We start from the raw sequence: 15638 nt of genomic DNA, 5'->3' as shown, positions 1-15638 counted from the left end.
CTCACATGCAGCTCAGATATTCTACACATCCAGTGTTGTGTGTGAACATGTTTTTGGTGAACAGTGATTTTGACGGATCAATTTGCAACTAATGAACCACAGTGTTAACGAGTTACCTCCACTCATGCGCTCGTGCTTTTTTTACAGCACCGACACGCGGCCTGGCAATACTAGTGCAACTGGCAATTCATGCACATATGCATTAGATTTTATGCCCCTCTAAAGTGAAAGATGTGGGCGCAACAACCCTTGAATCCTAAGGCAAAGCGGGAAAAAGTAGTTGTAAAACTGTCCACAGACTAATAAATATCATTGGCGTTTGAAAGGACCACAAAAAGTCACAGCATGTACCATATTATTCTTCATATTTGATTTACGTGATGAGGCTTAGCGTGCATCTTGTGCGTTATCGGCTGAGCGCACCAAGCACTTTAATTAATTGGTTCAAATGCCATGAAGTCAAACACTTCTGAGTGTTAATGCAGTTCTGCAGTAACTTGTGGCTCTACCATCTAAATTAGACAAACAACACAATGTCTGTCATCAGCTCTGTGAGGACATGCTTCAAAATATTAAACAATGATGATTCAAAGTGTGCGCTGCGCTCTAACGAGGGATAAAACAGGCTGGACTGAAGTTTGCTTCAACATTTGGAATCTCAGCCAAAAGCAGCTTTATCTCCAGCAGCTGGCTGTGGTGAACTGTAACCCTCACTGCAAAAGTTCCTGAAGAATCTGTTCAAAATCTCACACCAAGTGAGGGCTTTTTATAGAGTTTTGCTTTTTAGCTCTGAGTGATCATTAAATTCATTAGGCCAGCTGTTTCTAATGGTGCGCACGATGCAGCCCTCTGCTGGAGTCGCACCAGTCGCCTCTGAACGTAAACAGAATTTGGAATCTGTCTCAGCTCAATAGAATGACCTAAAAAGCACCAAAAAAATTGTTTGAATGAATTTTGGTTGTTTATAACACGAAGAATTGTAAAATATCACTCCCATGAGGCTGTTCAGTCAGAGAGGAACAGATCACAGACAATAAACTGTGCATTTCATCCTCTCAGCTGTGGTGAAGGTCCAGATCCACGTAGCATGCGCAGTTTATATTATGTTAATTATAATGTTGATTCATGTTGAAATGTTCTCCTGCCTCAATAATTCTTAATTCCACCAGATAACAGACTAAATGGTCAGGTTTTGAACCCACAATTCTCCTTCTTAAATATTTGCCTGAATAAGCTATAAGTGTTTTGCCAAAATTCTACTTTAATAACAAGTGCGTTTCCTGGGATAATGAGCTTCTACTCCCTTGATAGAAAATGTCTAATTTTCTGAAAAATTCAATCCCTCCTCACCATGTCTCACCATCGAAAATTTCAGAGGCCGACATTTTTGTCCCCCAAATGTTCAACTCATGTACGCAGTTATGATGCTGCTGAAGTCAGTTCATGTAAATATTCTAAAGACTTTTATGAACAAATAACTAAAGATTATATATAGATATTATAAAGAAATATCGTTGAGTGAATGATGATCACATGAATCATTAACAAATGATAAAACCACAAACTACACTGAGAGACTACACTGTAGGAGGAAATGGAGGAAATGAAAATGAAATAGTTCATTTTAATTTCTGAACTCAACTCAACTCACTGAACAGAAGTCGAAGCCGACTGGAAGAAGAGCAAAAATATCTTTTCTATTGATAAAAGCCTTCATTGCTGTTCTTTGCTCTTCTTCCAATTAATTCAAGAGCCGCCATTGTTTGTTCATGTCACCTCCATGGATGTTTCTCGCTGTTGGCGCACCTAAAACCACACCCATAGCTGCCAGTATTCCCTCCGATGATGCTGATTGGCTCGCACCACCTCCAAATAACTTTGAGTCTGGCAAGATGGATTCTCGTGATCACACAAAGTAGGGATGAGCGAGTTTTTAGAAGAATTTTTTACTTAAGAACAGTTGGTGAATGAGGCCCAGTTTTCCCAGATGGTTTGCAAATACAGGATAAATACACAAACAATACTATTCCTGTGGCTGAATGTGTGTATCTCTCTCTCTCTCTACCTGTGTGTGTGTGTGTGTGTGTGTGTGTGTGTGTGTGTGTGTGTGTGTGTGTGTGTGTGTGTGTGTGTGTGTGTGTGTGTTTGTGCGCGCGGTGGGAGAGGGGAGTGATGGAGTTTCAGGGAGTGGTGAGTCAGGCTGACCAACAAACACCAGCTCAGTTCATATGGATTGGAGAGAAAGCAGCTTTGTTGAGATTGCCTCTGTGTGTGTGTGTGTGTGTGTGTGTGTGTGTGGTAGATATTAAACCCACAACAAATGGCCTGAGGGCCGGCGGGGGCCGCTGAGATTGCTTCTATGAGAAAAAAAAAGTCTGCTTCCGCGTGTGTGTGCGTGTATGCATGACAAACGGTGTGTTCTTAGATGGGAGGTGTGTTATTACAGGAAGGAAAGGAGGGACAATATGATGAGGAGATAAAAACAGGTTGTAATAGTGGGGATGGGGATGATGGATGGACGACTGGAGAAATAAATTACATAAAACAAAAGAGAAGAGGGACGAAACAACAGAGGGGACGAAATGGAGGGAAAGATAGGAGGGAGGAAGAGGAAGGGAAAGAGATGATGGAGGGCAGATAACCAAGGACAAGTGAAGAGTGAAATAAGAACGAGGAGGAGAAAAATAAAGTCAGAGAGAACCAGTGGAGGAAGAAGAACTTTAACTTCAGTAAAAGTAGAAATATCACAGTACAAAAATACTGTTACGAGTAAAAGTCAGAGGAGAGACTTAACGTCAAACAGCTGCCCAGATCCCGAGTTACTGATACTAGCTAGCTAACTAATGATCCAAGCTGTCCAATGACTGTTCGTACACAGTATGTCCTGTGCTGTGATTGGTTACTACTACTGTGCTCTGACTGGCTGTGAGTGTGAGTGTAGACTGACACTTGGAAGTTTAGCAAGGTGTTTTTCCTGAATGTGTCCTACTATGCATTTGCAGTTTTTCCTTCGTTTTGCCTCCAGCTAACGCCACGATTAAGAACGTGATGAACAAGTGAATCTGTTCTGTCATGTAAATGAAGATACTCGAGGTTGTTGTCAAGAAATTAAGTTTTCCTGCATCTGGATAACTTATCCATTTCCACCTGGCGTGTTTTTTGGTATCATCTCAAGGTTCCAGTGAGCCGTGCTAAAAGGTGACATGAAAACAGTACAGACCACTGATCGACTGCATGACACAGGACATCCTGCACAAACCCGCCGTTTTTAAATGGTCAAGCCACCATTGCGATCACAATAGTTAACACAAGCCTTGTGAATTCTGCATTAATTTTTTTTCCATTCAATGTAACTTTTCACAAATTGGACCAATCATCATAGCCTCCTGCAGCTTCACCAATCACAGCAGTCCTCCGTAAAAATAACATACAAGTTTTTATTATTCTTATTTTAATTTTTTTTTCTTCTGTTATAAGAGGGGAGCAGCTCATTTTTGAGAGTGTTTGGTTGAGAAAAGGCGAGCTGTAAATGTACAGTGTAGGCAACAGTTTGTCAGTGAATACAGGCTGCAAAGTAAAGCTCCTGTATGTGTGTGTGTTGTGTCCCAACTGTTGGAATAGTATCTAGGATGTGTTTGTGTGAACAGTCGCTATGACGATCAAGTCTGCCTAAGTTGAAGGAGAACTGTCTGCAGTGGAAAACCAAAAGAGAGTTGAGTCGAGTTGAACTGTACTGTATTGTGTAGTCGGGGTGTAAATCATCAGTCTCATATCATATCAGATGATGCTATCACAAAGTCTGCCATGACACGATTTTGATTTCATTCAATTCAGGAGCCTGTCATCAATATGAGACGATATCATATGCCCACATTTCATGCTCAATTATAGAAGAAGCTGCCACTTTAAACTGGCTCCACTACCACACATAAAACAAGAACATTTAACAAAAATATTAAATTCAGCTTAATAATAACTGTCAAAGTTATTCTCTTTTGCTAGTCACCATTATTAGCTTGAGCCCAGGGCATTTTTCATTGCATAAATTAACCTAGCAGCTGCCAGATTTTTCCTTTACTCACAGTTTAACAAATTACATGTATTATTTATCATTTTTCTCAGAAAAAAACAGAACAAATTTCATGCACGTTTCTTCAGCCTAAAACTGATTAAACATGGCAGCTAATATCACCATAGCCAGAGCCAAGTGAATTATTTTTTTCGGCTCATAATGTCTTTGTTTGCATACGCTTCGTGTTGTTTCTTTGATGACCCGTCTCTGACGGCCAAAATATTTCCACCTTCTCGTTTATTCCTGAAAACATCCAGATCTCCTTGTCTGTTTGCCGTTACCTGTCTCATGCCAGTGCTGTCTGAATATTTGGGAAAGACCTGCCCTTGGACAGAAATGGTGACACAGACCTCCTGTGGGAATTTCAAAATAAAGGCGTAAAAGTTGATGTTTTCACTTTGACTGAAATTGCGATATGCGATATGATTAGTGGAAATGATCGGTTTTGCGTCACAATTTTCATGTTCACTGAAAAAAAAAGGTCTGTCCCAAACAAACAACAAGAATGTTCCAGGTCATCTCTGCAGCTCTACAGGAACTCCTCCACATTTTTCCTTTTTCAAAAAATTGCAATTTGGTTCTGGTTCTGCGATTTTGGATATTGGACTTGGCTACACTGCGAGTTTATTGCGATTGAGATTAATTGTGCAGCCCTATCATATATATATCTATATAACAATCCAGATTGTTGGACCATTACACCCTTACTACGCAGCAGAAATACAGCTGATAAGAGCCTGATCTGCTTCAGTCATGGTCTGAAAGATGCAGTCACATTCTGTATTACACCTGCATTAACATGCTATGTGCCTGATTGCAGTCAAACATGCAGAGTTACGTAGACGTACATGTATATGTATGGAGATGTGGAAGACAGCCAAGTGTGAAATCCAAAAGAACAGCGTTTAAAAGGCGCTGACACATAGAGAACATGTGAAGCACTGCAGAACCTGACGACACAGAAAAGATGTAGTGTTACATACAAAACCTGTATGTGTCACACAGGACATGTGAAGCACAGGCAAAAAAGAAAGACTGGGTCCTCCTGTTCAGTTAAAGAGTGAAAGGAGCTCTTCACCCCGACAGCGTCGGTGTCACGCTCCATCCATTCACCTACACAGAACCAATATTTCAATTCACACCGAGATAAAAAGAAAAAAAAACAGCTCATAAATTGTGTGAAGAGGAGAAAATCCTCCAGATCTTTGATAGATACCTCGTGATCGGGTATACATCTCAATTTGAGAAATTGGTAGCAGAAATATCACAAAGGGGGAACAGCTACGGCGGAGAACAGACAAACAGAACGACCTTGAACTCAGAAATGAACGGAGGGGAGAAGAGGAGGAAGAGAAACAAAACAACTCATTAAAATCAGACAAATCACTACAGGGACGGAGGGAAACCAAACTTGTTTGTATCGGGAGGAAAAGGCAACGAAAAGTAATAGAGGGAATGTGTTTGCCCAAGGAAGGAGGAGAAATCTACACAGGGAGAAAGTAATAAAGGGTAATATGGTGAGAAAGCCTCCGTGTTAGTTTTCATTGACAAATAAACTCCAAGCAGAGACACAGTCACAGTTTCTCCTACAACTGTAAAGAAGAAATCACATCAAACAATCACATCAGCAGGGTTTACAGTGTGATCTGAGCTCTCAGATAATAACCTCATAAACATTTATATTGTGTGGAGATTATCTGACAGACTTCTCCTCCTGATAACTTATTCAGCCACACACATCTGGATTTACTGCCAGTAACTAGCTTAGAGAAAAATTAATCTGGGGCTTCATTCCCAAACTTAAAGGGATAGTTCACCCAAAAATGAAAATTCAGTCAGCATCTTTCCGCCTAAAAACAGGGGGTATATAAAATCTTTTAGTCAACTTGGCATGTTGGGGCTTTAGGAGACTTGGATTACACCAGAGAAGCAGTATGGAGGCATTTTATGTTGTGTTCCTTAACTTTGAAAACACCATTCACTTGGGAGATTCCACAACCCTGTTTTCCTGTGAATCTCCAGCAGTGTTAAACCTGACCTTCAATTGGCATAAAGGTGAGCAGATAATGAGTGAATTTTTATTTTTGGGTGAACTATCCCTTTAACAGTTTGCTTATGCCTTGTTGAGCCAGTTCAAACTTAAAAAGAGTCAGCACAAAGTTCAGTTATTCAGTTTAGTCAGAGATTAAAATGAAATCATGTTAATTTTATGTTATTTGAAACAGAACTTCCTCCCTCCAGGGACACAGGAGTCTACATTATAATGATGTTATAAATATATATGATGGTGCACAATACTCATGTTTTTGTATTTATTTGTAAATGTAAAATTACTTTTAACTCAGTTAAAATGGAAGTTACTGCCTTTAGCTTTGGTGTGATCCAGTATCTTTTGGTTGGCTCTGCAAAGGTTAAATATGTAGAAAGAATAACGAAGCAATAAGACGAATCAGACGAAGCAACAGGCCGTCATTGCTGCGGTGGCGTCTCCCTACAGTTTCTGTGCGAATTAATGCAAAGCCACCATAAGAAGTTTACAGTTTTTTACTTTTACAGTCACTTTTTACGTAATGTTACTTTTGACAGCGATGTCTGCGAAGTCTGGAAGAAATGGAGCAGTTCAGCTGCTCCAACAGTCGAGTCAGACTTCAACTTTGGACAGAAACAGAATAATACACAAAGCTTTACTTGATGAAGAGAGCTGCTGTCTGAGAGCAGAGACTCTGCAGAGATTCACTGAGAGGACCACCGCGTGTCAGAGAGGATCAGAAATATTAACAGAAAAGAAGTTTGTTCTGAAAATCTTCAATACCTGATGAAAAATGTGAATTCATATATAGTTTTTAATATATATTACACAGAACTCCATCACTTAAATGTGGTGGAGGTGGTCTGTTTTTTTCTCTTCTTCATAATCCATTTCTGGTTGTTGTCACAACCAACTTCTAACTACTGTGTAAAACTTCCAGAACATTAGTGTCTCCATCCTAAAAGGCATCTTCATCAGTTACTGAGGGCCACTGATTAATGTTGTCAATCCAGTTATCTGCCTGCACCTATTTTGGCTCGACAACAAGAAGAATTTAAACTAAATTGTTTTTAGTTCTGCTCTCTGGGAAGTTCCTGCCCTTTTCCTTTCTCAGACAGTGGAGCTTGGAGAGTCTGACTGGTGATGTTACCAGCTACATGTGTGTACTGGACAGGAAAATACAGCAGTGTGTGTCTCTCTCTCTGTGTGTGTGTGTGTGTGTGTTTGTAAGCTCTTTGCACAGTGTGATATGAGAGTGTTTCTTCCACTCAACCTGAGGCAGCAGCAGCACTGTGTACCTGCAGCACCCAGGTGTGTGTGTACTTGTATGTGTGTGTGTGACGGCCTTATCCAGGTGAGTGACTGTTCATTAAAGTGTATTTTTAATGTTCAGCTGGTGCTCAGTCATGCAGGCTGAATGAACTTTGTCCGCATGGTTTACTAAAGCAGCTCGCTGCCTGTTCTCTCAGTCACTTCCTCTCTCAGCTCCTGTCTGTTTCACATTTCAATTTCAAACAAACTTCAAATGAAACTCTCTCCTGTCTCTCCTCCCCCGTCTCCCTGCCTGCACTGCAGTGTACTGAATTTAACTGAATTCATTCAGCAGGAAGAAACCAGGACCCAGTCACAGGCATGCCAGCACGCCGAAGAGGTCCAGACCCCGACACCGAACCACGCAGGCGGTTGGACTGGTATGACTTGAGGAGAACTGCCATGAAAACACTGGGCTGAACTACAAAACAGGATTTGAGGTTAGCGAGGTTTAACCCTTGATTTTCATGGTTATGACAGTGGTTCACATCTTACTGGGATACTTCGCCACGGTAACCTGTGCTGCATTCCTGTGTTTGAGATGCATAGACAAACCTCCACACATTATCATTTTGCTATTGAGGACAAAAAAAAACACCCCAGCTTGTTTATTTTGTTTTAAATCAGAAATGTCTTGGACAGAGCTGAGCCCAGGATGCAGCGATGGTGCCTCTGCAAAACATCTGATAGGATTAAATCTCAAATTTGGGTTGTGATCCTGATCCTACAAAACTGTGATATGGATTTGGTAATCTGATCCTACCCAGAATCCAGATCAAATGTTACGTCCAAGACAGGATAGGATATCAGAATAGTTTTGATGCTAAAAGTCAGGATTATCCTGATCACACTGGGAAGGATGATTCAGTGTGGATTCAAGATGGACGTAGAGACATGTAGGGCTCATGGGATGTATTTTATCATTTGTTCATTCATTTCTTGCATTTTGAAGTAACACATCATGCCAAAACAATATCTATTCTAAATTAAAGAATTAGAAAACCAAAGAAACTCCAAGCTGTTGTGTAAAATGAGCTGGTGCAAAATTAAGAGTTTCACATGTATTCCTCTGAAAGTGCAACCTTTTCTCATCTGCATCAGGCTTAAAGGATTCAAGGTTCCTCACTGTGACGGAAGAAGACGACTCTGAACTGTGGCCAATGAGAGACGCTCTAGTGAACTTCTAATTTACTGAGGGTCTTTTGATTAGTAAAAACAGTATGTTCGTTTTTTATCCAGCAAGACATTCAGTTAATAATATTAATGCATCTCCTAACATTTTCATGTCTGTGTTAATTAAATGTTACTTTGACCAACAGATGGAGGTTAATTCAAATGCAGCAAAACTAGATTCTGTAATCCCGATCTTGTGATATCTGGATCAAAATGATCTTATCTGAAAATTCTTTGAAAGTCGAGGACAAAACCTACAAGATAGCAGAAAAAAAAGGGATTACAAAATCTGGATCATTCTGATCTTAAAGGTTTTATATATAGCGCTGGCCTCTGGAGATTTGATCAGCTTGTGTAGAAGAACTGCCTACTGACCATCAGTTCTCTTGGAAAAAGCCTTCACCATTCATAGCAGATCCCAGGGAGCTCAGTGGGAGGATAATGAGGGGGTTTCTTAGGAGGGAAAAGTGTTCAGAGACCAGCAAAGCCATTCAATTGTGCTTTTGTATTCCAGTATCATCCTACAACAGAGACTGATTGAAGCTTTAAAGCCTTATATTTGTTGTACTCTCCAGATATGAAAGTAAGCTTCTTAACCTTTGAATTATGTTTTTATATTTGATTTTTATTTGCTCCTAAATGTGTTAGAATGAATATTAAAGACATGAGAATACACCTAGGCAACGCAGTAAAGGAGCATTACGTTGCAATCGCGTGTGCAAAAATTAGTATAGCAGTCCAGAAAATAAGTTGAAGCCACAGACTGTAAATTACGTAGGCTGAAATCCCATTTAATATACAATCTATGGTTGAAGTGAGTTGACCCCCCCCTCCAACCCCCTCCTCTCCAGACTTGAGGACGCTCAGGAAGGCTGCAGAAAAACTGCAGGAGCGCAGGATTTGTGCAAAATTGACGACGACTATAAGTTGATCGGCTGATTGTAATTCTGTCAGCTGTCCATCAGAGTAAAGTTCAGCCTGTTATTCTGAAAACAAAAGCCCACTGCTGAAAATACACACTCTAGATTTGGAGTTCAGTGACTTGCTGTCTCACTGCTGCCAAACTCCATCAACATTTTGCTAAATTTAACCGTAATAAACATCTACTCCTTCTAAAAGATTTTCACTGATTTCTAACATATCATAAACAGACACTAAGTCATTCAGCAAACATTCAGCCTGGATTTGAACTCTAATTAAAGTGAAATGGGCAAATGAAAAAGAGTTTCTGGCCTGGAAAACAAATTTCAAAGGAGGACACTGCAGCTGTAGTGTTGCCGTAAGAGAAGCGAGCATTTCAACTTCATTTGTTTCCTTGATCTCTGATGACACATCGTGGTTATTTTATGATTTATTACAGTACATATATCACAGATTTCTCCTTTAATTTAATGGAAGACACAGATGTACTCATAATCAAATCTATTAGAAGACTATTAACTTGTGCATTCACACAGTCAATGAGTTTTTTTCCAGCTGTCCTTCCTGTATTCAGCAGCTGTCTGGATTATGAGTTTAACTTCTTTGTATTTGTCTGATATTAAAGTTTGCTCTGTTTGCTGCTGTAGATGTGCACCGTGGGTATTTAAAATTGCTTTGCAGTCCAGACCCCTGGAGTGAGTATATAACTGTCAATCCAATAGTTTGGTAAGATGTTTGCCACCTTAAATCTAAACTTGTTGGGTAAAGTGATAGTGAAGAAGAACTAGTCTGATCTAATTTCACTGGTGACTTTATCTTTTTAAATCTACTTTTCTCCTAAGAATGAACGTGCAAAAGAAAACAATAACAGTGCTATATTTAAAAAGTGAATGTTTTGTGGCTCATGCCTCAGAGTGAAACTGTTCACAGGATGCTTGAGCTCCCCGCCTCACCGCCTCCCTCCCCACTGTACTTGCCTGACAGCAGCTACTCACCAATGACAGGAGCCGCTCCTCGGCGTAAAGTGGAGTTTGGCTCCAGGCACCAGCAACAAATCAAAAAAAGGGGGAGGGAAGTGGAGTATTGGTTTGGGCTTCAAGATTGGTGGGTTGTGGGTTTGATTGACAGTTTTCTTGTGTGTTATTGGGAGATGGCGTCATCGTCATGGGTGGGATTTAAGTCCACTACAGTCGTCCCTCGAAGAGACGCTCCTCCCATCCCCTCTGTCGACGATGACGGTTGGGAGTTTTTATTCGCACCTCCACCTGGAGAGGAGACAAAAACAAGACGGAGTCAGATTATTCGGAGCAGATGACATAGAGAAGTCACATGTTTTCTTTCTGTTCCTTGTCCATGTTTACCCTGCCCTGCAGAGGAGGAGGATGGGGGCAGAGCGAGGACATTGGCCCCGCCTCCTCCTCCTCCGTTGGTCTGGGAGCAGACGTTGGCGTGGCGCGCAGCGGCCTTCTGCTTGTAGTGGTTGCTGTGCAGCTTGTACTTCATCAGGAGGATGAAGATGAAGACAAGGACAGAGGCCACGATGATCCCCCCGATGATGATGATCATGGTTCCCCCAAGGAACTGGAGAAAACAGAACGAAAACAAGCAGACAGTCAAGTCAAGAAATTCTGGGACATGTGAAATAAATAATTCAGGTGTTATACAGGTATAACCTTGCACTTTGTCTCGCTCACCTGGTCTCGTATAGAATGACAGCGTCCGTACTCTGTCTCCGTGCTGAAGGACACGCAGCCCACCAGCTTGGTGCCCGTCAGGGCGGTGATGCCATCATCGTAGACGGCCAAAACGCACAGCTCGTAGTCCCGTGATGATGCCAGGTCGCTCAGCAGGAAGTACTTGTGGTTGGCTGGGATCATCCTGAGTGAGAGGAAGACAGAGACAGAAAAGACATGTTCTTTTATTCAGTCCTGAACTCTTCCACAGGGTTCAGGTTGTGCAGACAGAAACAATAATTCATTTCATCCTGAGTGCCTTGTTTCAGCAGCAGATCTTTGAAAACACCAACTGGAGCACAGACAGTGAGTCATTCACAGTCACAGAGAGCATGACATGAATTCAGACCGTGTCACTGATAAAAGCAAACACACGCTCAGCTGCTTTTCCTCGGTCCAATCATTACATTTTTATTCTTTGTGTTTTTATTGAGGTTCATGCTGCAGATTGAAAGAAGTCCAGAAGGAACATTAATCTCATGGTTTTGTTACTTTCTGCAGAATAAGTCCCAAAAGTCCCCTGACACATTAATTACAGACAATGACAGAGCCGGAAAACAAAACTACAGTGCTGCTTGTTCTTCTGCTTCTTCTTCTTCTCTGTGTTTATTGGCAGACTGCAAACCAACTTTCAAGGTGCATATATAGGTGCATGGAGCCATATTTTAAATAGTTTGTAATGCTATTAAATATTTGATCTATGGTTGAAGTGAGTTGTTCCCCCCTTGGCAAAGACAGGCAGGATGCAGGAGCTCTGCAGGAAAGCAGGATGCGTGCAACCTTGGAAATTGAAATCAAGCTCTATGCAAAACAGCCTTTACAGTTTTTTTTTTTGATCAAGGACATCAATCGAAGCAGTTCTCTATGCTCATATGACACTTGTTATTGTTGCTGTTGTGTGAAGGCTTTTGAAGTCGTGGAAATGATTAACAGTGACTGGCGGAACCCCAGGGTGCCTAAACGTTTTCGCTTGGAGGAGCAAAACAGAGACTTAATGTCGGGCCAGGGGCCAAAAGCACAGTCCTATTATAATGTGTTGAGATATGCCTTGTGAGTAAAATATGTTTAGGGATAACGCACAGCTTGTCATTTTTGCATTATGTTGTGAAATACTGCCTCACAGTCTGCAATCACATGGACCAAGCGTAGCTAGCTGGCTAACATGTGCAGCAGGGTTAGTGTTGTTTTTTTCAGGTTAGAGCAACAGTCCCTCAAAATGTCCTCCAATGCCCTGTTTTTTTATCACTGTTTTTATTCTACTTCAGTTCATCTTTGATTGATCTCATCTGCTATTCAGTGCAGCTGAATGTGTTTTTGTTATTTTGTGTCAGTCCAGTTTCATTTTTATCAACACAAACCGAAGTGTTGATCTTATCTTTGCGTCCTGTTTCTTTTTATCAGTTTGTTATGTTATTTTATCAGTCTTACTTCAATACAAACCTCAAAACTAAAAGCACTGCTGCAAAGTGAAGACCTGTCTCGATCTTATCTGTCTGTCTCGGCCCGTCTCTGTCTAATCTACAGAGACCTGATCGTCCTCATGCACATGTTTAGATTCTTTGTATTGATATTACATCTTTGCTGCTTGTAATGACTTCTGTTCCAGTTGTGCTGCAGAGAAACAGAAGTAGAGATCTAACATGATGTTCAGGAGTTTTCCAATAATACAAAAGATTGAAGTTAAAGTAGAAAATTGAAGTGGAGAGAATATACACACAGAGGAACAACGGAGCGAGCAAAAGAGAAGAGGGAACGGAGAGGGATGTCGCACTTTCAATTTCCAACCTGAAAATCAAAGGGTACAAGGTAGAGTGAGATTAAAGACAGAGACGAGGCGAGAATGATGGCGGTGAAAAGAGGAGAGAGGAAGAATCTGGGGAAAGAGAAGACAGACAGAAGAAGAAGAGAAGTGATGAGGTGAGACAGAGAAGAGGAAGATGGAGGAGGAGGAGAGGGAGTGAAAATGGAAAGAAATGTCACACTGGAGGACGCCGAGAGACAAGATGAGACACAACGCCGGGAGAAATGACAGGAACGAGAGGAAACTCAGACATGAGCAGAGAAAAGTGCAGAGAAACTTTACATTTTTCAGTGTTTGGGTCAGAACCTGACAACTGTGGACTGGACAGATGATAGAAATCTGTTGACCTGAAGCAGAACACACATTTTTCTATTTGTTCCACTTCTGTCTCTTCACTGCAAGTCAACAGTCTGTCTGTTCAGGTAGCCTCCTGCACTGTTCATCTCTCAAAAAAACACATCCATATTTATGAGGAGCTCAGAACCTGACAGAACCACGTCCACTCTTCAAAAATATCTCTGATGCAAACTTTCCTCCACTGTTACACTCAGCTGGCTGACCGTGACGTCTGCAACCTTTTGATAGCAAGAAACACTTTTGGCCCCAAAAAGAAAAAAAAAAGATGTTTTTAAACCTGGCATCCATAGATGTCTTATGGAGACTCCAGAAGAAAAGATGTAACCACAGACGGAAGCTAATGCACATTTTAGTTGATGAAATATTAAAACCTTTTTTTTTTTAAGTTGGTGTATAAGCTACATATTTTACAGCTGGCATATGTATATGTATAAATGTACATGTATGTATAGCTGAGACGGCGCCAAACTTCACGGCAACGTACTGCGATAGATTTTTGAGTTTTGAAGCCAACTCACACCTTTATGTTTTGAAATATACTTTAAAAAGTTTTGCTGACCTGTAATCTTAAAGATGATTCTTTAGATGAACCTGAAAGTTTGAGTTTTAGAAACTCAAAGAGAAAAAAAACAAGTTAAGTTTATCTAAAGAAGAAAAGCAAATGACCTCAACTAAAGTTAGTAGTAAAACTTAAAAAAAAAAAAAAAGAATTTGAGTTGGGCTCAAAACTCAAAAATCTAATCATAATATTTATTATTATTATTATTATTATTATTATTATTATTATTATTATTATTATTATTATTATTATTATTATTATTATTATTATTATCATCACAGGGAGCCACTGGAGAGGAACTTAAGACCTGCAGGTTGCAGACAGCTGCCCTGAACCTAACCAGGTGGTTTTGGTGCCTGAATTAAACTGCAACTATCACCTGAAATGTTTCTCAGCACGCTTTATTTTGAAAGTTTAAACAGATGTTGCAGAAGTGTTATTGCTAACTTAACCTCTAAATAAAAAATGCATGCACTTTTAATGCCTTTAGAGACAAATCTGGCAACGTACTGTAAGTTAACAAGCTGCCATTGCTGCGGTGGCGTCTCTCTACAGTTTGAGTTTACATATTCACTTCCATTATATGTAATGTTACTTTTCACAACAAAGGTTCTGGAAGAACCTGTGCAGTTCGGCTGCTTTGACTGAAACCATAAAAAAATCTAACAAAAGTCTCGCAAATCTGGGGTTCTCTTCAAGACACACCCCGCAGCAATGGCAGCACCATATGATGGGAGAACACACAAAGCGGTAACCAGATTGGAAAGCAAAAAAAGTGACACTGACACGGTTTCCTCTTGTGAACCGGTGGGTCTGTGATACTCAGCTGAAAGGTGAGGTGGATATGAGGTTAGCTTAAAAGAGGAATCTGTTGATATTCTGTCTTTTTTTTTATTATCAACGAACTCCATAAAAAGATTGAAACCAAAACTGATTTGATGCTGGTAACAAGTGCTGTGTGTGTATCCACATCCTGATATTTTTGTGCATAAACTATTAAAAACTCGTGTGTGAGCCACACTGCTGCACATGTTCCTTCATTACCATGAAAATACACAGAGACCACCAACTAAAACCAGCTGCTTAAAAGACACTTCCTCCACTTCCAGAGACGAACATGAGGCCGTCTTCTCATTAGTTGGTTCACACTTCACCATAACAGCATGTGAAGTTTCACTCAAACAAAGATGCTGCGTGGCACAAAACTGGACTGGACACACACACACACACACACACACACACACACACACACACACACACACACACACACACACACACACACACACACACAAAAAAAAAAAAAAAAAACAGGAAAGAGTTTTAACTGTGCCACCCTTAAGATGATGGAGAGCCTCTTCTGATTCCTTAACTAATTTGAGTAGAGATAATGATGGAGGAGGGACGAGAGAACAGCTTGTAAAAAGAACTGAAGGGAGAAAAGAACAAAGACGGAGTATTCTGGGCTGCAGAGAGAGAAGAGATGTTATCGATGGAATGATAATTGAGCAGAGAAACATGGGAGCTGTGAACTAGGCCACCCTGTGAAACACCGAGATTACTGCTAACGCTGGACACGCACAGACACACACATACACACACACACACACACACACACACACACACACACACACACACACACACACACACACACACACACACAGGACTACAGCAGGAAATAAGGA

At 40.7% G+C, this 15638-nt stretch overlaps 1 protein-coding gene across 2 annotated transcripts in view; it reads right to left on the bottom strand.

Moving 5' to 3' along the window:
• Window positions 1-15638, bottom strand: part of LOC146328576 (leucine-rich repeat and fibronectin type III domain-containing protein 1-like protein) — a 431073-nt gene that overhangs the window by 12771 nt on the left and 402664 nt on the right. For both annotated transcript variants that reach the window (XM_084717612.1, XM_084717613.1), the window contains exons 12-14: window positions 11201-11384; window positions 10868-11087; window positions 10502-10771 (exon numbers count right to left, since the gene is read on the bottom strand). In XM_084717612.1, coding sequence (XP_084573738.1) covers window positions 10647-10771; window positions 10868-11087; window positions 11201-11384 — 529 coding nt within the window. In that variant the 3' untranslated portion in view covers window positions 10502-10646. The remainder of the gene's footprint in view (window positions 1-10501; window positions 10772-10867; window positions 11088-11200; window positions 11385-15638) is intronic.

This window comes from Lutjanus erythropterus, chromosome 4, assembly GCF_056507025.1.
Source record: "Lutjanus erythropterus isolate fLutEry1 chromosome 4, fLutEry1.hap2, whole genome shotgun sequence".
In the NCBI taxonomy this organism is placed as follows: Eukaryota; Metazoa; Chordata; class Actinopteri; order Lutjaniformes; family Lutjanidae; genus Lutjanus; species Lutjanus erythropterus.
The sequence above is the reverse complement of the archived record's forward strand: the minus strand, read 5'-3'. Positions and strand labels throughout refer to the sequence as shown.